The sequence below is a fragment of the Enhydra lutris genome, unplaced genomic scaffold, assembly GCF_002288905.1.
Source record: "Enhydra lutris kenyoni isolate GAN:26980312 unplaced genomic scaffold, ASM228890v2 scaffoldscaffold23, whole genome shotgun sequence".
NCBI classification, from domain to species: domain Eukaryota; kingdom Metazoa; phylum Chordata; class Mammalia; order Carnivora; family Mustelidae; genus Enhydra; species Enhydra lutris.
Window position 1 is genome coordinate 13,227,138 of NW_019154107.1, and position 23,886 is coordinate 13,251,023.

General features: G+C 39.5%; 1 protein-coding gene across 1 annotated transcript in view; it reads right to left on the reverse strand.

Annotated features, from left to right (window-relative positions):
- Positions 1–23,886, reverse strand: part of LOC111150534 (dystrophin) — a 2,087,545-nt gene that overhangs the window by 358,772 nt on the left and 1,704,887 nt on the right. Inside the window, exons 56-57 of the mRNA XM_022508030.1 lie at positions 10,982–11,154; positions 650–806 (exon numbers count right to left, since the gene is read on the reverse strand). Coding sequence (XP_022363738.1) covers positions 650–806; positions 10,982–11,154 — 330 coding nt within the window. The remainder of the gene's footprint in view (positions 1–649; positions 807–10,981; positions 11,155–23,886) is intronic.

The window sequence follows — 23,886 nt, forward strand, 5'->3', positions numbered from 1 at the left end:
CAAAATAAACATTTTTACAAAATGTATTTAAGAGACAAATTAACTAAATACAATGTGTGACCCTTATTTCAATTCTCATTTAAACAAAAATATGTTAAAATATTTAAGATGTATGTGTTAAAAGTGGAAACTTGAATAATGCTGGGATATTTGTTAGAATAAAACTATTGACACTTAAAAAGCACTATAGTAGCCATGTGGTCTCTTTGAAGGAGTGTATCCTTATCTTTTGAGATATTTCTCAATTATTTATGAATTAAATGGGCCATGCCTTATATTTACTTCAAAATAATAGAGGACTGGTAGTGGTCTAGAAGAAGTAAGATCAGCTATGAGCTGATAATTGTTGAAATCTTGATGGGTACAGGGCTCCTCATTATAGGATTCTCTCCGATTTGGTATGTTTTATATTTTCCATAACAAAATGTCTTTAAAAATCGCTAAAAGAGAAGGGCAAATTCTTAGAGGCTATTATTCATGTGGACACTTTTGACATTTAAAATAACAATGGCTTGGATTACTTATAATTGACCCCTGGACTAACAAACTGAAGATTTCTAGTCAACCTAATTTCAATCAAAAACGCATTTCAAAACCATCCCTAAAAGAGTTTACTTGGTGCAAGGCACCTGTCTTAAAAATGTCCTACCCTGTGTACATCATTCTGCTTCTGAACTGCTGGAAAGTCGCCTCCGATGGGTGCCTGCTGGCTTAACTCATCATCTTTCAGCTGGAGCCATACCAGAAGTTCCTGAAGAGAAAGGTGCAGACGCTTCCATTGGTCAGAACTGGCTTCCAAATGAGACCTGAAAAGCAGCAGGAGACACTAAGTCAAAATATCTAGAAAGGTGCTTGTTGAGTCTAACAATCCCACTGAAAGTACATTGGTTTTGTTCGTTCCATAGTAGGTAAACATATAGTGAACCATCTAGTAGTCCTCAGTAAAAACCTAGCTCTCTGCTTTTATGAACCATATAATGGGGGCGTTTTGATGGCAATTTTGAGGGTAGACAGCATTTAGCCCTATGTGTATTTCCTCATGCAGAATTCTGAGACTTTTGGCATGAAACATACAGTGGAATGGATTGCTTTTCTGTAGTGTTACAGTCAATGATTCTTGATGTTTCTGGTAGAAAAAAAAAATGGCTCCTCCCGGTGACTAATATAAACCACTCAGTTTTCAAGTGACTCATGCTAGTACTGGAATTCTTCCTGCTTTGAGAAATGGAAAGGTCTCCCCCCACATTTTGACTTTTCCATTTCTGCACTCTAGGCAGCTTTTTCCATTGACTCCTTCCATCTGGCATCTGTTCCTTTCTGCTCTTCTTCCCATATGCTTCTCCTTTTCCTCTACCCTTCTTTATTCGTGTGCACCTGGGATTTGTTTTCACCAAGTTCCAACATTTTCCGCTTTGTTTCCTTTGTGTAAAATGCACTGAGGCAACAACTCACGTGGAAAAGTAAAATCAGACACTTGCCTGAAAGCCTCCCCCAAACGTGAATAATTTAGGCAGGAGAATAAGTGCTCTACCATCAACTGTATTTAGAACATGTTAATCTGTAGAAGCCATTTAAGAATATACAAATGAATGATCTGTGCTATAAAATCCACATTTCACTTGAGGATGAGAAGCTAAATTAACCAAATAAATCATCACCCGGAAAACAAAGAAGAAACGTGGAATGTTAGCAAAGCTCTATCCTACGGTAAATCAAGAAGTATGCTGCATTACTTACATATTATCAGTAATTATGAATTAATTCATAAAAATTAATGCTGCCTATAACATAAATACAATATAGTCTCTAGTGCTGCAAAGATTGAGGTGTAAGCAACCAGGTAGAATAACATTTCCCTTTGCTGTGGGGTAACTTAGCCTGACATTTCAAATACGATTCTCCTGCTGGTCTTAGTCAAACAGAATCACCAAATAGCGCCTATGCACTGGAATTAAATTGTTCCAGAGTTTCTGAGGGATCGTTTTCTTTCTGAAGGATTATAGTTACAAGTCTTTAAAATGTGCACATACAAGACCCATAAGCTTAAGTTAAAAAAAATTTATATTAAGGAAGTAACTGGAAAATCATACAAAGATGTAGGTAGAAAAAATGTTATTTATAGCATCACTTATGATTGACACAAAGTAGAAACAACTTAAATATTCTATACTTGGGAGTCAGTTACATATCTAATGGTGAATTCATACAATGCAGTGTTCAAATCCTATGAATCCTACGCACTATTCAATGTGATGGCATCAGCACGTATTTAGGGATAAGGAAGTGATCACCCTGTCCGTTGCTAAGTGAGAATACAGCTTCCAAAACTGTCTATAATCTATTTTTATAAAATATTCGTGTGTGTATTTGTGTGTACACACTTGACTCTGCACAAAAAAATTCTGAAATTACAACTACTATAGCCCTCAGAGGTAGGTTTAGAGCTGATTTACTCCTTCAGCTTTCGATTTCAAATTGTCTGAACTGTCTTTCTATTATGAGCAATACAAACGTTATATCCAGAAAAACAGAAGGCATTTCCATCAGAGGAATTAAACCATTCACGATGCTATGGGCATTATTATCTAATAAAGGAATCCGGAAATACCTTAAATACCACAGATTCATTATAAGAGCACAGACCGCATAGAGGATAGAGTTCCCTTCTTGGCTGCTTCTGCTCCCTTTCTCTTTCACTTACCGCTCTTCCATGATAAGCCCAAAAGAGAATTCCTTATACAAGATGTTAGCTGTTTAATGGCATGTAATGCCTACTGGTTACAAGGATTCCCTGGGGTGTCTGGAATTTGCACCGTGGTCCCCTCAAGGGTAAGCGAGGATGTCGAGTGGGACATGTGGGAGGGTGGGCGGAGAGAGGCACAGTCCAGATGTGGAAAAGCAGCACATGGAAGAATAAAGAACTTTTGAGCACCGCTATGTCTCCATTAGGCCTTGGGAGTAGACAGAGTGAAAGGTAAGGAAGAATGTAGAGATGCCTAATGAAGGCTTGACCTCCCTCTCTTTGGTGGAGGGGTCTGGAGGAGGATACAGATGCGGAAAGGCAGGCTTCCCATGGTGAGGGGTCTGGCTGCGGCTTCATTCATACAAGGCACTGCTACAAGCCTGGCTCAAGGTGAAATGGGGTCGACTAATCATTACCAGGTCAATGAAACCCTTTGTGTCCCCAGGAGGAAAACATGGCTCCGAGACCCAGGCAATTCAGTTCTAAAGGATCTAGAGAAACTTCAGAGCGGGAGACAGGGAGATAATGTTAAGCGCCAGGGAGGCGGGACAGTCCAGAGAGTTAACAGAGGAATGGAAGAAGGACCTAGGACCTCAGGTGACAAAAGGCTCTCGGGGACCTAGAATGTGGAACTAGGTAACATTTCGGAATGTTTGATCACCTTAACTCCATAGCAAATGACTTTTTTTTTCCTTGCTAACGCATGAGAGTGATGACAAGAATGTAAGCAGAAGGCTCACAAAGGACAAGGGATACTGGGTAAGGGTCAGAGAGGAAAACGGCAGCTTGTTAACAGCTCCTGACTGAAACCCACACGTATAAAGATAACCATTCTGAAACCCTGGTTCTCAAACTTCCAGGGGCATAAGAAACCTGCAAACGGCTTGTGTTAGGTACAGACTCCCAGGTTCTGCCTCCAGACTTTCTGTACGTGGAACCAGAACCCTCACAACTCAGCAGGGGAACTCTAGGACAGTTCTTTAAGAAAGAATTTCTTGAAGTATTTCCTGTATGCCCTAAACGTTACTGGTCGGTCTCCACAGGGCAGAGTGGCATTTGACAAGGACATGATTTTGAAGGCTATCTAAACGTAGTAAGACACCACGAGCTCAGAAAACATTTTCTTTGGCTATGCTAAGCTTGTGAAGTGTCTTCAAGACACATTTCTAAAGCAATTGTTGGAAGGAGCTGCCCTATTTTCATTTTCAAGATTTTATAACAAATATTTCTAAATGATCAACCTATGTTTGTACTGGAAATATCTCTCTGGAAAATGTGTCTTTCTATTTGTAATGACTCTTTTTTTTCCCTCCTGTTTTTATCATAGACCCCAAGGGCTAGAAGCAACCTCAGGGATTTTGTTCAACCCTCTTGTTTTGCAAATATGGGAGCTGGGATACGAATGTTTAAAGATAGTGTGGAGGCATGTAACTTGAGCTGTTGTATTTAGACATGGGAAATGGAAGCTGCAGACTTTTCTTATGTGAGGAAATCCTAACCTTCACGGTTTTCAGCAAATGCTTTGGATCCCTGAGCAAAAAGCCTTCCTGCTGATTGGCAAATATACTCTATTTACCCCTACTTACTACTCAATGGAAAATAAATGTGGAGGTTTGAAGGGGCACACTTAGCTCTTAACCATTTTCCATTAATCTGTATTAATGAAGACAAGAGTTGAGGGGCTACTAGCTTTTAACAAAGCAAGTGTTGATCTTTAATAAGCAGGTAATGTCTACAGTTTGTAAGGCTGAGGTAAAACGTGGAAGTTCTAGTATGTCAGGATACAATGCTTGTCTTTAAGGAACCCTTCAGTATCAGGGTGCTAAGAATTATAAGGGCTGCTAAAGTGATTGTTAGTTCTCTAGACACAGATATTTCAAGTATGATTGGGTTGATGCCTAGTTTGAAATCCTTAATAAAACTTTACTCTGAAAGGCATGTATTCTTTTTTTTTTTTTAAGATTTTACTTATTTATCTGTCAGAGAGAGAGAGCACAAGCAGGCAGAGTGGCAGGGAGAGGCAGAGAGAGAAGCAGGCCCCCCGCCGAGCAAGGAGCCCAATGCGGGACCCAATCCCAGGACCGCGGGACCCGATCCCAGGACCCCAGGACCATGACCCGAGCCAAAGGCAGTGGCACAACCCAGGGGCCCCTGAAAGGCATGTGTTCTTAAAGCAAGATGTGTTAAACTGAATTTCTTTTTCACTTTGACTCCTTTGGTAGAACTAATGATGTCCTCCTGTATATCTTGGGTACCCCTGTGTAATGAGATAGCACTTGAGCATATAGAAAGAGAAGGTAAGAATGCAGAAGTAATAAGGAATCATAGACATAAAATGGGAGCTTTGGGGGCTTTAAATAAAGAGAGAGAATTAAACTCAAAGAAAAGTAAACTTTTTTTTTTTTTTTGTCCAGCTGGGACATGAACTCTAACTTTCAAACATAATTAACATTCCAAGAGTAAGAGAAAGGAGGTCAGAAATAGTCAATGTCTAAGTTGCATTTTTTCTTCCTTAAACTAGAAAGACTGTGCTTCCTTTTGCTCTTTGTTTATTCTCTCTCATAGAAAAACCTCTGAGCTATTCTAACTTCTAATACTGATTACTCTCTAAGAGTTGTATTTCTGTTGTGGACTATATCATGTTGGTACTCTTGCCTCTCAGATTAGCATTCAGAATCCCATAAAAGTGAATATTGGCATATAACATTCAAAAGTTTTTCTCCCAAATATGAAAACCTCACAGAATGTAAATTTTGCTGAAATTGTTGTTGACAACATATGTGCTTCTCATGGCTAATAGTATATACAATAATCTGGAAAATATAATCTGGTGACAGATTGCATTAAAATCTGCATGCATATTTCTTATGGAAAAAATTCACTAGACTGCTTCCCAAATTATTAATATTTTCAAAATTAAAATGCAAGGTTGTAGAAATGGAATCTTTTAGAAAGAGAAACTTTTTTTTGGCTGATCACAATTTTGATGTTGGATAATGTCATCAATAACTGTGTGTGTGTGTGTGTGTGTGTGCATGTGTGTGTGTGTGTGTGTGTGAATTTGCTCATGAGTGTATGTATGCATGCAAGTAAAATTTTTTTACTTTATTTTTCTCCTACCTAAAACAGTTAGTGTTTTGCTTTGTTTGGTGGCATTCAACTCTCACTGAGTATTTACTTCTTATACCTCTTGGACATAATGTGATGTGATAATGCACATGAAGCAGATGGCATATACTTTCCTTGAACTAAATTATGAGATGGTACTATACAATTTCAATTAAAGGATTCTTTTCTTTCCAAGACATCTTATCTACTTTTTCTTACACCCTACGTTTGAACTTCATTGATACCATTTAAATATTAGGAAACCAATGTAGAAAGTTTCAAAATTTGCCTAGATTTGTATAAAGTAACTGCACAATTAAAAATAATAGGTTGGCAGAATTGCTAGGGAAATTGAAGAGACCGCCCATGTCACTGTTTAACTCTGAAGCAGTTATGTGCTCAAGATCATATGCTAGGCAGTTAGTAATGGAGCCAGAAGAGAAAGTAGGTCGCCCAAATGCCAGTCCAAGATTCCTTCTACTCTACCTCACTGACTCATTTAGAGCTTGGATAGATTAGCCAGACAGAAAGTCAGTAAGGAAACAGTGGCTTTGAATGACACATTAGACCAGATGGCCTTAACAGATACATACAGAACATTCTAGCCCAAAACAGCAGAATACACATTCTTTTCAAGTGTACATGGAAGACTCTCCAGGATAGATCATGTGATAATCCACTAAACAAGTTTCAAAAAATTTCAGAAGACTGAAATCATATCAAACATCTTTTCTGACCATAGCAGGATGAAACTAGAAATCAATCACAAGAAAACAACTGCAACAAACACAAACACGTGCAGGCTGATCAACATGTCACTGAACTACCAATAGATTGATGAAAAAGTCAAAGAGGAAGCCAAGAAATACCTGAAGGCAAATGAAAATGAAAACACAGTGGTCCAAAACATTTAAGATGCAGTGAAAGCAGTTCTAAGAGGGAAGGTTATAACGATAAAGGCCTGCCTTGAAAAGCACAATCTCAAATAAATAATTAAATCTTACACCTAAAGGAAGTAGAACAAAGTCCCAAGTTAGTAGAAGGTAGGAAATAATAAAGATCAGAGTGGAAATAAATGAAACAAGAGACTTAAAAACAATACAAAACATCAATGAGACTAAGAGCTGGTTTTTTGAGAGGATAAACAAAATATGAACTCTTGAGTCAGAGTCATCAAGCACAAAAAGAAGGAGGAGTCACTATTTACCTGGCAGGAGAAATACCATGATCACACAAAAAGGAAGAGGACTCAAATAAAATCAGAAATGAAAGAGGAGTTACTATGGACATTACAGAAATACAAAGGATTGGCTATAAAACATTACTATACAAATTATATGCCAACAAATGGGACAACCTAGAAGAAATGAATGAATTCCTAGAAACATACAGCCCTCAGAGACTGAATCAAGAAGAAATAGAAAATGTGAGCAGATACCTAGCAATGAAATTGAATCGGTCATCAAAAAACCCCCAACAGACAAAAGTCCAGGACCAGATGGCTGCACAGGTGAATCCTACCAAATATTTAGAGAAGGGTTAATACCTATCCTTCCCAAAGTATTCCCCTCAAATAGTAGAGCTTGGAGTTTTTTCTTTGTCTAATTTAGCTGAAGGCAGCAAGCACAGCCCCCTGAAACAACTGTGAATACTTAAAGAAACGTGCCATCCAGTGTAAATGATAATAGTACAGGGAAGACCTCAAAGTGAAGGAACCATCAGAGAAGGAAATATTCAGAGAGGGATTTGGATGAAAAGGTGGAGGATGAAAGGAAGGATGGCATTCCAAGGGTGAGGACCAGCAAATATATGTACTCATACAGGAAATGAGAAACTACTGGAGAGCAGCAATGGGGTTAAAAAGCAGAATCTTCTTGGCTCAGAGAATCCGTGCTGGGGAATAATTAGATTGCTGCTTGGTGAGGAAAGAACTGGGAGGTAAAGGAAGAACAGGAAAGAGAAGGGATTATCAGGGTCTTAGCAGGTGGAGAGTAGACGAGCCACGAATCACTAGATTCTGATGACTACACATAAATTTCATGAAAGCAATGATTTTTCTCTTGCCAGTTTCGTTCAATTGTATCCTCAGTGCCTAGAAGAGTGCCAAGTACATAATAAAGACTTAGTAAATATTTGTGGAATGAGAAAAATAAATGAATGAACAAGTAAAATATGGGCACCAACAAGACTGAAGTTTTTGAGCAAGGGAAAAATGTGCCAGAAATGTCCAAGGAAGAATATTTTTGTAAATGTGTTATGGATGATATCAATGCATAAAGAAACAGAGACAAATCTATCAACATAAAAAGACATGATGGAGACTTACGTAAGAATCATAATCATAGGCAGAGAAAAGACAAAGGGCAGAAAAAAATAAATGGAAGGAAAGCGACATAATCTGGACTTGGAACTGGAAACACAAGGATACCTCTTATGAGCCAATGGAATGCAAAGGGATACTGCAAAATCATTTGGATTCCAAGGATGTGATGGGGATGAAGGAGGGCACTCATGATGAGTGCCGGGTGATGGATGGAAGTGTTGAATCACTAAATGTTACATCTGAAACTAATATTACACTGTCCCGTTAACTACCTGGAATTGCAATAAAAACTTGAAAAAATGGACACCTGTGTAATTAAGTACTGATGTCTCTATACTTTGAGATAGAAAAATGGCTTCAGAATCCCTTTTAAGATAATGAACCAACCTACATCATTTATAGGATGATATGTTATAGCTTGGGCAAACACTGGGCAATTTCTCTGTGCGATCTTTGCAACTAGTTTTAGGTGTGGTGACTCTTCACCATAAAATAATGCTGATGGAGGAACTGACTAGACTCATAAAGCCAGCTTCTAAGCATCATGAATGGTTCTGTGTCTGACTCTGCCAGGGTCCAGTTCTCCTGCCTCATCACCATCCTAAATTGTTGCTTGTACCCTTCCTTCAATGATATGTCAGGAAAGGGATTGAAGCCCTCTGATGTGAAGAATTCTTTCTTTCTTTCTTTCTTTTTTTTTTTTAATTTGTAAGCGAGTGCTTAAAACGCAAATTGTATTATGAGAAAGGTCTACTTAGAAGCCGAAACCATTGATTGGAGTATTTAAATTCTGGAATTTGCAGCACCTTAGATAAGCCAAGGTAACTGTTTTACACTTGATTAATGACAGCAAGAATTAAACTGCAGGGCCTGGCATATGGGAAATTGCTGAGAACGAAGAGCCCATATTTTGGCTGATATGCTGTTTGCCGCTTTCAATTCCCCTTTCATTTCATCAAGTTCACATGAAGGAGAAGAAAGGCACTGAGTGATGTGCAGAATAGTTAGAGCAGCTTTCTTCTCTCTTCTCTGCAAAAAAGAATAACTTTCTTCTCTTTTAATTTATCTGCCAATAATATTCCCATTTCACACTTCTCATTCCTTTTTAATGACAGAGGTTATGAAAGTGGCCTTTGTCATTACGCACATTGACCTCTCTTCGAGTTTAAGCCATGGGAAGCGAATGGAGTCTCACTGTCTTTGAAAATGCCACTGCTCACTGTTGTCCCCAGTGCACCCTAAACACATTGATACAACGTCATGGACCAAACAGGGAGATAAAAATGAGTGTGTTGGAGGCTGGGATGCAAACTTGGAGGGAAAACCTTATAGGTAAAAAAAGAAAAAATCCTTTCCTACTACTAGAAACATCTGTTTCTCTTTTCCATTCTTTCATGTAGTATGTATTTATGGGTCAAAGTTAGGTGAGTCCTGCGTTTTCCTTTCTGCTTTATACTCTACAGGATAATATGATGGTTAAAAGCTCAGACCGTGGAGCCGGACCCCCTGTATTCAGTCTTGGATCTGTAACTTACTAACTAAATGACCTTAGAAAAAAATTATTTAGCCCCTCTGCACCTCACTTTCTTTAAATATAAAGACGGAATAATAACAGGGCCTATCATGTAGGGCTGCTGAGAGCATTAAGTGGGTCAAGAAATATAAAGTGTCCATGGCACGTAACGATAGGTGATGCACTGTGCATTAGTTGCTATCATTCTTATTATTTCACATTAATACAGGATTTTACTAGAGTGCTTTTGTATTACAAAATTTCAGTGACATTTTCCCTCATTACTGAAGTAAATATGCTGTATGTCAAAAGCCTGGCCAATTCAGAAGAACGGTAAAGAAGAAAAAGAAATCTCCGTTCTGTAATCTTACAACCTAGAGGTAGTACCACCTCCCAGGGTTTAGTGCGCTCCCTCGTAACCACCGCGATGCCCATTCGCCCTCTTCTACCACCCTCCACTCTGACCCCTCTCCTAGACACAGAAGAAAGCACAACACATTTTTATGAAGACAATCAACTGATTAGAAATCAGGAGACCTGACCTCCACTCTCTGCACTTCCCTTGTCATTTACGTGACACCGGGCATTTCACTTAACTATCCCTGCTCTTTGACCCCCACTGAACCAACTCACAATGGGTGTAGCAAGAGTTTTACTCTGCACTCCTTATAACAATGCTGAGCTGTATCCACTAGCTTCTCAGGAAAAAGGTGATACAAAGAAAGGGGCAATTATACAAGAGAGGAGAGTAGAGAACAACCAAAGGCTTAGTCTCCAGAGGACTCCGTGACAAAATCTGAGAGGGAGCTAAAGACCAGAAGTTTCTATAATCTCTCCCTAGCAGCAGGAGCTATGGAGAGGTCTTCTTGAAAGTTACAAGGCATCAGGTTATTTAAGGAATGTCCTCTGCTATGCATTTAGAATAATGCCAAAAAAAGAATTCCATGATAAACATATATTGATTTTATCACTTTTTGTATAATCCTGTGGTAAACCAAGAGAGAACTCTATCAAATTAGGATAGCTGTGTTCCTCATTTAATTTCACTCTAATGTCTTAATATGCATCTCTCCGATGGTTATAAAACACTGCCATTTTAATCTAATCTGAACCCTCAACTATCATCTCCATACCAAGCAAATGAATGATTCATTTATTCAAAATAAAATGAATCATGGCGAAATTGGGTGATTTACATAAACATATGAGATATTAGCGGCTTGAGCTACGAAAGGGAAGGAAATCTTCCCATTTTAATTCATTTCTGGCTTCTTTGCCCCCAATCTTTTCCTACCTAATGTTGAGAGACTTTTTCCGAAGCTCACTCCACTTGAAGTTCATGTTGTCCAAACGTCTTTGCAACAAGGCTGCGTCATCAGAACCTTCCAGGGATCTCAGGACTTTTTGGCCATTTTCATCCAGGTTGTGATAGATATCTGTGTGAGCTTCGATTTCTCCTTGGAGGTCCTATGAGACAACAAGAAGAAGAACACGGGCAGAATTACCCAACAGAAGAGATTGGCTAAATGTGAGTCTGGAGAACTGTAAAAAATAAACTGCCTGTTCAAAAGACGTTTCAATTAGACCACCTAACAAGAAGATGCACCTCCAACTCACTCTTCTTGGTTCATTATCTCTTCATGTTATTATGTAGATTGGCAGTGGACAACTTATTAGGTCTAATAAATTTGTTCCTCAATGATATGAATTGGAACATGATGTACCTGCACTTTACAAATTTTGTAAGTTACACTGATGGGTCCACAGACAAAAGATGATGTTTTCTGGAACTGATATAAAATAACATTCTGTGATGAAGTGCACCCCAGGGCCAATCATTTCATTACAGTATGGGTTAAGTCATATTTTCCATGCATCTAAGTAATCTGTAGAGTTGACTCAGACCATAAAAGCATGGAGAGACTAATAAACAAGGTTGTGCTCGGTCCACAGCTCCAGCACATTAATGGGATTCTATCATAGGAGAGCATCTTCTTGACAATACACATTAAGTTCACCTTGGCATTATAGCATCACACATTTATTACAGCATCATACATTCATTAGTAAGATTTTCCATTTAAAATACCGTCGTATTTTTAGGCTTGACAGGTAGAAAGTCCATAGGACCTTGATAAGAGTTATCGTAAGAGATTACACATTCCACCTCATTTGTATATACACAGAACAAGAAAATTATCACAGTAGAAGAATCTGACCTTTACATGGTATGTCTTCCTGTGTAACATTTTCAGCTTGAACCGGGGACTACAGCACTGATCCTGTTGCATAGCAATCCTGAGAAAAACCAGCGACTGAAAGAGCCCTGCTTTAAAATGCCAACTTTGCTTACATTCTGTTGACAGAATGAATTTCAGAGCACAGGCTTCACCAGTCAATAATAATAAACGGCTACTTTGTACTCCTCGCTAACCGGTGGCCAGGCCCGTGGGTGTGGGAGGGACCTCAAAGAGAGGAGGCCTGGAATATGCAACTGACAGTTTATATTAAACAGCCAACTTTTCTTATCATTTTGCCATTATAAGCCAGAGACATTATAAATTCATTTTATATATGTGTTTCCCTCCTTGTTCCCAACAGAACAGTCAAAGCCAAAGGAACATTCCTTAGAGAGCTGCCGGGGACCAGCATTCCTTTCTGCCTACACAATGAATGGAGGCTTTGTACATTATCTGACTTGCTTTTAGAGATTTGTATGCTTCTGTTCAACAAGTTGAAAAATTCATTCTGAAGCTCCGAACAATTGGATTGATCTGTGTAACTAGGAACTTTTTTTTTTTCCGTTCCCTCTTTCTAAAATAGAATTAAATTACTCTTCTGAGGCAAGGGGGCAGTGGCTGCAGTGACATGTTAGCAATTCTGAAGGACTGGCCTGCATTTTCAGTCTCTGACTCTTAGATTCAGAATGTTGCACAGGTCAGGTAGATGGACGATGAATGTTTCCCATCACTCTTTTTGGCAGCCAAAGTATCACGGATGGAACCCTAAAGAGAATTTCGTCCCATTCTCTGTGATGGGAAGCCACGAGGGGGAAAACAGATCGAAGGACATTCAATGATGAAAGAAGGGAAATACTCCAACAGACCAAGTAGCCTCTACCTCTATCCCATCACAAACAGGCTCCTTCTGGAAGGAAATAGCCTGATTTTGAAATGAGTTCATGTGTTAGAAAACTGGTACTGGGCTTCTTGCCGAATGGAGTCTGATAAAACAAACATATTTCTCTTCTAGGTGTGCATACCTACACGGCACAAACTGCCCTCCCGAATTTGCCACTTCCTCAGGAAAGGAGAAAAGTGAGGTTAATTTATCTGAATAAATCAGGGCTCCAAAGCAAACAGATCCAAGTTATCCACATAATTCCCCCACTTTTCTCTTTTTACTTTACTTTTCTTCTTATAGTACTTGATTGAAAACTTTGCCTTAGAGGATACACTTAGGGGATTGAAACCAAACCTTTAGTTGCTCAAGAAAATAACATATATTGTAATTAATACAACAAGCTTTCTTCATTAACATGCATACAAATGAGAGTTCACCTGAATTTTTATATGCTGCATTGAGACTGAGACCCAGGCTCTATCAATGGTTCCTCAAGATTATGTATATCATGAAGTCATCGATACCTTCTTGAAAAAATGAGAGGTCTTCCCAAGCTTAAATAGGAAGTTGATTCATTAATTTGTTAATTTTCATCTTTGCCATTTTCATTATACCACACAGAAACATCACTGTTGTGTCATCCACAAAGAAGTAAACAGAAAATCGGTAAACCAGTATTTACTGAGGACTGATTATCTGTCTAGTCTCAGCTGGGAGAAAATGAGAGGTATGCAAGAGACAGCTCAGTCTTTATACTTCCTAAAATCTAGCGCATGCTTTTTATTTAATTCATATTACCAACTAAATATTGATGGTAATTTCCTGCCACACCTCATACATGTTGGCATAAACTACCGCCCACCCCTTGGAAGTTCAGAGTGGCTGAAGTTAAGTCTTGGCATTAGCCAAAAGGTAACTCACAGCTCGGTATTCCTTCTCTGGGTCATGGTGCTGGCTGAGAGTGACAAATGACACGAACAGTAAAAGGTATAAAACACAAATGTGCCTCTTTATTCTTCCTCTTGGTGCCATGAAGTACATGTTTTCTGTTTTTCACATGAGAGCACTGAGGTAGAGAGTTGTTTAACTGACTTGCCTAAAGTTACCTATCTCGTAAGTAATAGAATTTGAGTTATGTTGACTCTAGAAGATCTTGGGCTGTTCCCACCACCCCACTTGCTGTGAACACTGGCTGGAAGAGACAGTAGTTGCCCAAGCTGAACAAGGCTAGTCCTGACAAGGGAGGAAAAACAGCTATTGAGGGAAAAACACCCAGAAAGTCGGCATTACTGATTTTGATTGGAAATTGACCCACATGGATTGATTTATTCTGAATGAAAAACGGAATCCTGACTACCCTTATCACTTCTTATTTGATGATTGTGCATCTGGGACCATCTGTGAGCCAAACCTGGGAGTTTTTGAGGTCTCCTTACTAAAAAATATCCTTACTGCCAGAACGGAAATTCTCCCTTCAGCAATGTGTTCCTTTGTCTATAAGAGCCACGTGAACATTACACCAAGTAGTGACTTGACACATCAATATCAATGTAGCTCGCCTATGTTCTTTGGGGACAATAGGCTGGTAGGGAATCTGTCAAGCCATGGGACTCAGGTAGCCTGCTCTAGAATGGAGGGAGTGTCAGTGAGGAGCCGAAGGCATTTTTTTTTTTTTTTTTAAGGAAGCTGCCATGCTGTAGTGGAGATTTCTCAATACAAGTGGGCAGCATGAATTCTTGGTAGGAGGAGACATTGATGGGACAGGTAGGAAGGAACACTCATACCTGCATAAAACAACCATGATGGCATTTAGCTTAAGATGGCCACAGAAAAGCGGGGGGGGGGGGTTAGTAAAGAGAATTCTCAGACCATAGCCCACCCAGACAAAAAGGAACTTTTGCAGGCATTTTTAGGTAGTTTTATTTTACTTCTGACATAACTAAAAAAAAAAAAAAAAAAATCACTCAAAGCCAGAGTCGCCACATCCAAGGCAGCCTATCTAATGTTTCTCTTCTTTTTGCAATTGTATTCTTTAAAAAGAACAAGAACAAATGAGCAGGGGAAAAAAGGTATTTGTTATATAACCATAAAAACAAGTGCAGCGGCCATGACAATGTGTATAAGACTTAAGCTACACCAGACGCTGGCCAGAGCACTGGGTGTCGTGAGCTGCTGAGGCCTCTCAGGAATCTCCTCGGGTAGACATGATTAGTATTTGCATTTTACATACACAAGAGTGAAATTTTAGAGGAGTTTAAGGAAAAATGCCCAAGGTCACATGGCTAATAAACCATGCAGCCAGATTTCTAACCCAGGCTGTTGGAACTCCAGGGACTGTTGCTGTTAACCACTAGGCCATGTTGCCTCTGAGTTTTTTTTTTTTCCCTCTATTCATTTAAAAATTTTCGCAATAGGAGCACCCGGGTGGCTCAGTCAGTTAAGTGTCTGCCTTCAGCTCAGGTCATGGTCTGAGGGTCCTGGAATCTAGCCCCCCACACTGGGCTCCCTGCTCACTGGGGAGTCTGCTTCTCCCTCCCCCTTTGCCTCTCTCCCTGCTCATGCTCTCTTTCTATATCTCTGCCTCAAATGAATAAATAAAATCTTCAAAAAAATAAAAAAAATCCCAGTGAATTCTTCCTGGTAGTCACACTCCTACCACAGTTTCAGCCAATCTAGCTCTGCCATCAGCTAATGCAGAGTCACGTTTTCCATACCTCAAGAGTCTCTGTATGGTCTTAATAACATGGAGACTGTTAAACACATCTGAAGCAGTTGACAGAGACATATCCAACTGAACAAGAGAGAACGTAAGATAATTGAGAAAATGGGTGCCAGTAAAATCTGTAATTTGTTGTCCCCCCCCCAACCAAGAACCATAGAGCTTCAAGTTCTGTGTACTTGGAGAGCAAATCTCCAAGGTGATATCAAGAAATTCAGTGGTAAGGCAAGTGGCATGTCCACAGCCCAGTGGTTTTAGGAGTAGGGAGAATCCCGTTTCCTGAAGAGCTTCTTCAAATCTCACACCCCCTTCTTGTCCAAGAGTCTAGTCTCCTCCTGTCTTAAGTGCCCTTTCTCAGTCTCCAGGGAAAAGCAATGGTGAAGTGCCATTAAGGAATCATGGTTTGAGTCTGTCCCTTCTCTTTGCCTTATGAGCTGCTTTAGTTTGAAAACTCTTTGGCTTCACTAAATATTAAATAGTAATTCACAGCTGGGTTGCTGTGAATATTACATGGAATAATTTTTGTAAAATACTTTGAACAGTGTCCAGAACACAACAGGTCTTTAATAAGTAATAGCTAATATAAGGGTTGCTCTTCTAAGAGAATCAGAGTGGAAATCAAGTGACAGACTTCATGAACTAATGCGACTTGGTTTGAGCCTTGAAGGATGGATAAGACCAAGAGAGAGAGTGACCAAAGAGGGCATTCCCACTGTGAAGAAGTGTGTAAAAATAGCAGAAGATGGGAGCAAATTTGGTTTAGAAGCAGAACAATGAACAACACAGCCTGATTGGAACACATGATGTGTGTTAGGAAGCAACAGATGGAATGTAATTGAGTCCTTAAACTAAGCAGGATGAAGACCTTCTTTCAGGAAGGCACTGAGAATAAAAGTTTACCAGAAGTAGGACAAACACAAGATCATGGATTATTATATTTTTACTATCTCATTCAACAAGTAGAATAATCTCACAGGGTCCCTAAGTAATAAGACAACTGGGGAAGAATATAAAAACTAATAAAAGTTTTACTAGAACCAAGATAAAGAAAAGAGATGTCAAGAGTCAGTTAGGGCAACACTCTTCTTTTTATTATCCGAACAAATGGTTATGATAGTATTCCAAAACATCCTGGGTACCAGTATCCAAATATTTTCTTTCCTATGTACATGGAATTACTTGTCTAAAAAAGAACTCAGCAAACAATGACCTCCCTATCGTGAATACAACCGAAATGTCAGCAAGAAAATGGACAAAAAGCTGTAGGAAGAACAAACATAAGTGACCACATCTCCCTATAAAATTCATTACAGACACACAATCTCTAATCTTTTCTGAAAGCAATTAGTAGGCAAATAATGGTAAGGCCATTAGTTCCTCTTTACTGATAACTCTCACCTAATTCAAATACACTTGATAGGGGAAAAGAAAAAAAGAGCAGTGATCTGATTTCCAAGAACTTAAAAGTTCAGAAACAGAAGATCCAAAACAGGAGAGAAGGTATCATCAAGTCTCCACTGCATGTGGCAAGGGGTGACACATGACAGAGAACCAGAAAGGTGTGGAAGGAGGTGCCAACACATAGAGTTGACCCGGGTTTCCCAGTATGCACTTCCACCCCTACATACTAGCCCTTGAACGTATCACCTCGCTAGGAATGTGAAACAAAATCATTACTGTTAGTGATGAAGATTCTAAATTCAGCAGAGAAAGCAGGTTTATAATCAGTAAACTCTATTTAAGAAGGAAATAGTATATATAAAATTCTTTAAATGAATTTATCCAACATAGTTATCCTGAAAAGGTGTTGATGCTTTAAAGAAATTCAACAAACGAAGTACACACACAAAAGTAAAACTCCCTTAGCTTGGCTATTCAAAATGACTTGCGAAATATGCACTCTGAATACTTGAGGTTTGGGTGCACACACACATACATACACACACACACACCCCACCTCTATTCCATTATGATAACAGAAATTGAGAGTAAGTCCTTAGAGACGTTTACAGCAATCTAAAAATAAAAGGCACGAGGTTGCATTTTGTGTCTGGTTTTTGTAGTTTTAAAAGTAATTCATTTTTATTGCATGTTACAAAAGTATCAGTCTGGTGTGGATTGGACATTAAAACTAGCAAAACAAAACAGAATTATCCTTTCTAATGGATTTTTTTGAGAAGCACCCACATAAAGGAGCTGGACCTACAATCTTGACCTTATAAGAACTCTAATCTAGGGACGCCTGGGTGGCTCAGTTGGTTAAGCAGCTGCCTTCGGCTCAGGTTATGATCCCAGCGTCCTGGGATCGAGTCCCGCATCGGGCTCCTTGCTCGGCAGGGAGCCTGCTTCTCCCTCTGCCTCTGCCTGCCACTCTGTCTGCCTGTGCTTGCTCTCTCTCTCTCTCTCTGACAAATAAATAAACAAAATCTTAAAAAAAAAAAAAAAAAGAACTCTAATCTAACCACCAGACCTTCGTAACTCACTCAAGAAATGCAGTCGCATAGAGACCCACAGAGGGTGTGACTGTTTCCCCCTATTCCGTATGTGGATATGTGGCCATTGCAATCCTTGTAAAAGCAGCGGGGTGGTCATCCCAAGAGAAACAAGAGTTAATTTGAGGACTGCCGTTTGGCTTGGAGCCTGGTTGCTCTAGGTAGATAAGGAGTGTGTTTTCAGGTCCATTGCACTGCAATGCATCTTAAATGGGCAGCTATGGATTTAGGAGTCCACAGGCTATGCTTTAAAAATGGCTGTTATTAAGGTCCTCAGAGACTATTACCCTGCAGGGTTTGTTGTCTTTGCTTTCATATCTCATTCGAAAATTCTCACCCCTTATGCACGAGAACAGTGGAGAGAAGGGATATGCTCTCCTGCCTCAGTACATTCCCAGGTGCAAGCCTTTATTTCAAAATCTAATCTTTAAAAATGCCTGGCCTACGGTGGATTACCCTGGAGGAAACTGAGCAAAATCCCATTTGTCAGACCGCCTTAAGCAATTCCAAACTCCGGTAACACGTGATGCTTTCTCTCCTTGTCTGACCCTCTGGTTTACTCTAGCCTTAAAATTACTTTTTAAAAATTGAAGCATTCACTTCAGACGTACTAGGTTGGAGGTAAGAAGAGAAGTGTCTCTTCTCTTCTGCATCATGTTTTTCCTAGTCACTTTTTATTCTGTCACAGTGCAAAAATGTTCTGCATATTTATTCATCACACAAAAAGGCACTTATGTGCCTATCGTACTTCTAAGACATTGCTAGGAGCTACAAGAACACACATAATATAAGAAAGATGTAGTCCCAGCCCTTAAGTTAGTCTGTCCCTTCCTTCCTTCTTCTTTTCTTTCCTTCCTTCCTCCTTCCTTCCCTATCTCCCTTCCTCCCATCCTACCTTCCTTCCCGCCTTCCCGACTTTTCCTTCCTCCCACTAATATTTCATATATCAGCATCTAGGCCCGCAGTGGTGAAAAGCAAACAAATTTCTTCTACCTTCTTGATGTTCACAGCATTACAGGATGAACAGAGAGAGAGAAATCACATAAATAGGAAAGAAATTAATTTGTACATATTATTTGATCCCCATAGCCAAAGAGAACTCCCCCTCCACACACACCACATGTATACAGTTCTTCTCACCACAGCAGACATGACATACTATAAAAGTATTTGAGAATGATTACCTGGGGGGGACAGTTTTCAGGGTAAATGGCAATGGCTGCAGATAGAGAATGGAGGCAGGAGTTTAGCTGACAGGCAGCCTTAGCCATTCTTGAACCAATAATGTGGTGGCTCCAAAACCAGGAAGGAAGGAGGAGGGATGCTACCATCACCACGTGCTCATAAACTACAGAAATAGCTGCATGTGTGACTCACTTTCATCATTCCCTTGGTCTACCTTTGGAAGGTAGAATTAGGCAAAGTGATAACTGTTCACAAAAGCATTTTTAAAGGCAGAAATGTTATTTTAAGTTTCCTTTCCTCAGGAGTTAAGACAAACATTATATATGCTGTGTTTTGTTTATTTTTTAATGATTTATTTTTATTTATTTGAAAGAGCAGGGAGGGGCAGAGAGAGAGAATTCCAAGCAGACTCCCCACTGAGAGCAGAGCCCTAGGCAGGGCTCGATCCCACCACCCATGAGATCAGGATCTGAGCCGAAAACAAGACTCGGGTGCTCTACTGACTGAGCCACCCAGGCACCCCATAGATGCTGTGTTTTAAACACACATATATACATACTCACCGTTAGGTACCAAGTAAATTACAATGACAAGACAAGGGCAGACACCAAAGCTGCACATAGACACAGGAGACTCCCACCTCAAAGGCATTCTATGAAGGGCTCCTAAAGTATATGGGAGTGGGTTTTAAAGGACACCCAGTCCTGAGAAAGGGTGGGTAGAGTAACACTGCATGGGGTGTTTTAAAGAGTTAACGTGCCATGGACACAGCGGGGAGCTAATGTCGCTACCCATTTAGCTCACCGCTTAAGTTATAAAAAAGAATGACATGCCTGCATGATGTTAGTGGTAGAAGATAAAACAAGACCTTAGGAGGGCTGTTTTCTTTTTTACTAATATATCTGAAATTCATATAAAAAGCTATACTGTGTTGCAATATTTTCCCAGGTATTGCTATATGGCTTCGTTCATAATTGGGTATTTCCTCCATGAGACATCTTTCAGAAGATCATTGCCAATGGTAATCTTGAAAGGCCTTCACACTTAAATTCGAGATGGCACATTTAAATCATAGAGACAGCCACATATGAAAAGTCTACGATGTTGAAGGTACTTTTGGTTTTGTATTATGTTTTATGTACAGGAATCAGGCCATTTGAAGATAACTATCCTTATCTGAGAAAGACCAGATGGGCCTTTTCGACACTGAAACATATTTATTATTGCAGAGCCACGATGAGGGGTGGACGGGTGGAGTGGAGGGATAAAACAGGGCAGAAAACTAATACTCACACTCCTTATAAATCCTCCTCATCAAGTCTATGAAGTAGGCCTTCTTATTCCCCATTGAGGAAGGTACAATTTGAAGAGATAGAAGGAACCTTTCCGAATCTTGCAGCCATTAGCTGGCAGAAGCAGGATTAGGGCACAGATCTGTCTGAATTGGTATTCTTCTGATTCCCCTTAATTCCTCCCCACTCTTCAAATACAAAGCAAGTATCTTCTGAGTTGGGCTACATGTCATACAACACAATAATTAATTCATTAAAGTACTTGTGATATACTTAGTTCGTGTAATTTTCAGTGATGCTCTGAGAGGAGTGGCCAGGCAACTGAATTAGATTCCAGTTAGGTATTTCCTTATTTATTCCTCCTTAGTCAACTCTGAACTCACACCTTTCATGATTTTCAATGGCTCTAAATGAACAGAACACATTCTTATTCTTAAAATAGTCAACTATCTTCCCATCGACTAATATACATCTGGTTATATTTATCTATACAATTTGTCTATATTACGTACAGAATTGAAAGTTAGAAAAGCTCCTATTTCCTGAATCTCTTTGTCACAGAGCTCCTTCTTTTATCCCTAGACAATCAGTGTAGCTCAAGACTATATTAGAAATAAGCAATTAGTTGACGTCAAGTCTCATCTTATCCCAACAGCAATATGTAAGAAGATGGCAAGAACATATGGGAAAGTGCCATAATTATTTTTGACAATACACTAGAAAAATCATAACAGTCATGTAGCTAATTTCCTCTGGCTCATTTAAATTATGAATGTTGTAAATGCAGAACAAGTTTATTCCGTCCCCCACCCCTCCAAAGAAACCCCTCCTAATATCCCAACACAACCACAAACAACCCGACACTGAAGCAACTGTTTGGAATGGATTAATGACATCATAAATCTAAGATGATTTTATATCTTTTCACTTTAAATAGCAGGACAGTTTCCAAATAATTCGGAAAAACACATTGGACATGACTGTATTCATTAGCGGGTATTCATTCCTCAAAAGCTTAGATATATTACCTTTAAAATGAATTCTAGGTATCCATAAAGAGTGAATGTTAAAGAAGGTTCTAGTACCATGATGTTAACTAAAGTCCTACTGACATAATTAGGTCTGATTCCCTGCTGTTCTTTGGTGAGTTAATTTCTGTCTACTACCAAGTAGAGCAAATTGCTTTTTCTGGAGAGTGTAATGTTTTTTTTTTTTTTTTTTTGTGTGTGTGTGTGTGTGTGTGTGTGTGCCTAGGGAGTTACTTCCCCCTATTTAGCTTTTCTTCTCTCATGGAACAGGGTAGATGGTGATTGGGAAAAAATATACTCTCTTTTCCAATGTATAAGGTAAAGGAAGAAGAAGGAATATGCATATGAACATTATTATAAAGATAGGTAACACTGACCTAGCTGCCAAAGGAAATCTCATAAATGAGAAAACTGGCAAAATAGCACCTAGCAAAATGTCTAGGATATTTCTTCATTCCTAGAACCCACTATGCTGAAGCTAGAAACCTACTCATGAGTCTTCTATTGCATAACCATTAATCTTTCCCAAAGCATTCAGATCAGTTTGGAACATCCTGGAGACTCTGGACCACCTTGTTGAAACAGACCCAAGGCATCCTTGTCCTTAGGCCATGTGATGATGCTTCTTTCATCTGAGAACAGGTACATCTGAAAAACTATCTGTAGGACAGTAAGGTTTGGAAAGGCTTAGGTTTTTCCATGCCTATGAGAAAAACAACATAAATTTTAATAAAGGACTAGAACAGAAAGATGGAAGTCTTCATAGATTATTTTACATCATAAGAATTTTTATGTGGGAGATACACTGGACTATGTCACAAAACAGTGGAAACCTGCCTCACAGTGCCCTGAGTAAGGAAGGAAAAATGAGAGTATGATTGCATCATTGTTATTGCATCTTGATATGCATCAAGAAGTCTGGTCAGCCCAAGAAAGAGAAGTGGTAAACAGATTATGTCCACAGTGTTTTACTGTGGACAGATACTTTTTGTTGATTCTTTTCAGATAGGGACAGAGGGAGGGACTATACATTATCATGAACCTCTGCTGAAATTTCTTTTTTTTAGTTTAATTTTATTTTTTCAGTGTTTTTTCATAAACAAGATTCATTGTTAATGTACCACACTCGGTGCTCCATGCAATACATGCCCTCCTTAATGCCCACCACTAGGCTTACTAATCTCCCGCTCTCTCCCCTCCCAAACCCTCAGTTTGTTTCTCAGAATCCACAGCCTCTCATGGTTCATTTGCTGAAATTTCTGACATAGTTGAGAGTTTAATAGAGAAAAACCTCAGCAGCAGGGTACTAAGAAACAAATGTGGATGATACCTAATTATTAATGTTATCTTGGGTAAAAAATAGAGGGACTTACTGAAAAACCCCTCTGCCTGGTCCTGTAAGAATTTTGTTCCTTTCTGACTTTCTGATTTTTTTCCCTTTTGGCAGTAAGATGGGGGTCTTGCCAAATCATGTCCGAAGACAGTTGTAAAACCTCAAGAGATAAGTTTCTTATTTCAAGGACCCCATAGTCTCCTGAAAAAGTCTTCAGTGATCATGGTACACGATAATGTTAAAGTGGACACAGCCCGATGGGAACAGAGCAATTAGTTCTGTTACCAATTGCAGATGCCATCCACCCTTGATGATAGGCAAGTAGGGTCTTGAGGGATGAGGAGGAGCTGACCAGGAGAGAAGTGAGAGGATGAGATTTGAAACATTGGGAAGGTCAAGAGTTAAGTTGAAGATGAGCTGAAATGAGACAAGAGTACATGCCAGAGCTGAACAACTCTATGTGGCCAGAGGGAAAGGTACATGAGGGGTAGGAGGGAGGAGTTTGTTTTCTCTGTGTCATCCACATGTACCTGTGAACATGAACTTATGCAGCATGTATCGGTAACCTGTCTAGTGTAGTGCTCCTCAAAGTTGAGTGGACTTGAGAATCACATGGAGGGCTTATGAAAACACAGGCTCCTGGGCCTCGACCCTGGAGTTCATGATTCTGTGGATCTCGTGTAGAAATCAAGAATTTACCTTTCTAACAAGTTTCCAGATGATGCTGATACTGCTACTCCAGGGACCGACCTGCTTTGAGAATGAACATTGGTCTCACATAATGGCCCTTAACCTCCTGGCAGTCATGAATGCCTTTATGAAAATTATGGATCCTCTCCTGAGAAACCTACACAAATACTCATGATCACAAAATATGATCTCTAATTTTATGGGCTTCCAAGACCCACTGAGAGGAAATAGAGGGGCAGTAGCTTGCTGGCAGCTATCTCAATCTGCAAGAAATACAATGAATTAATGAAGACAACAGATCTTTCAAGTACTGTTTTAATAGAAAACTCCCAGGAAG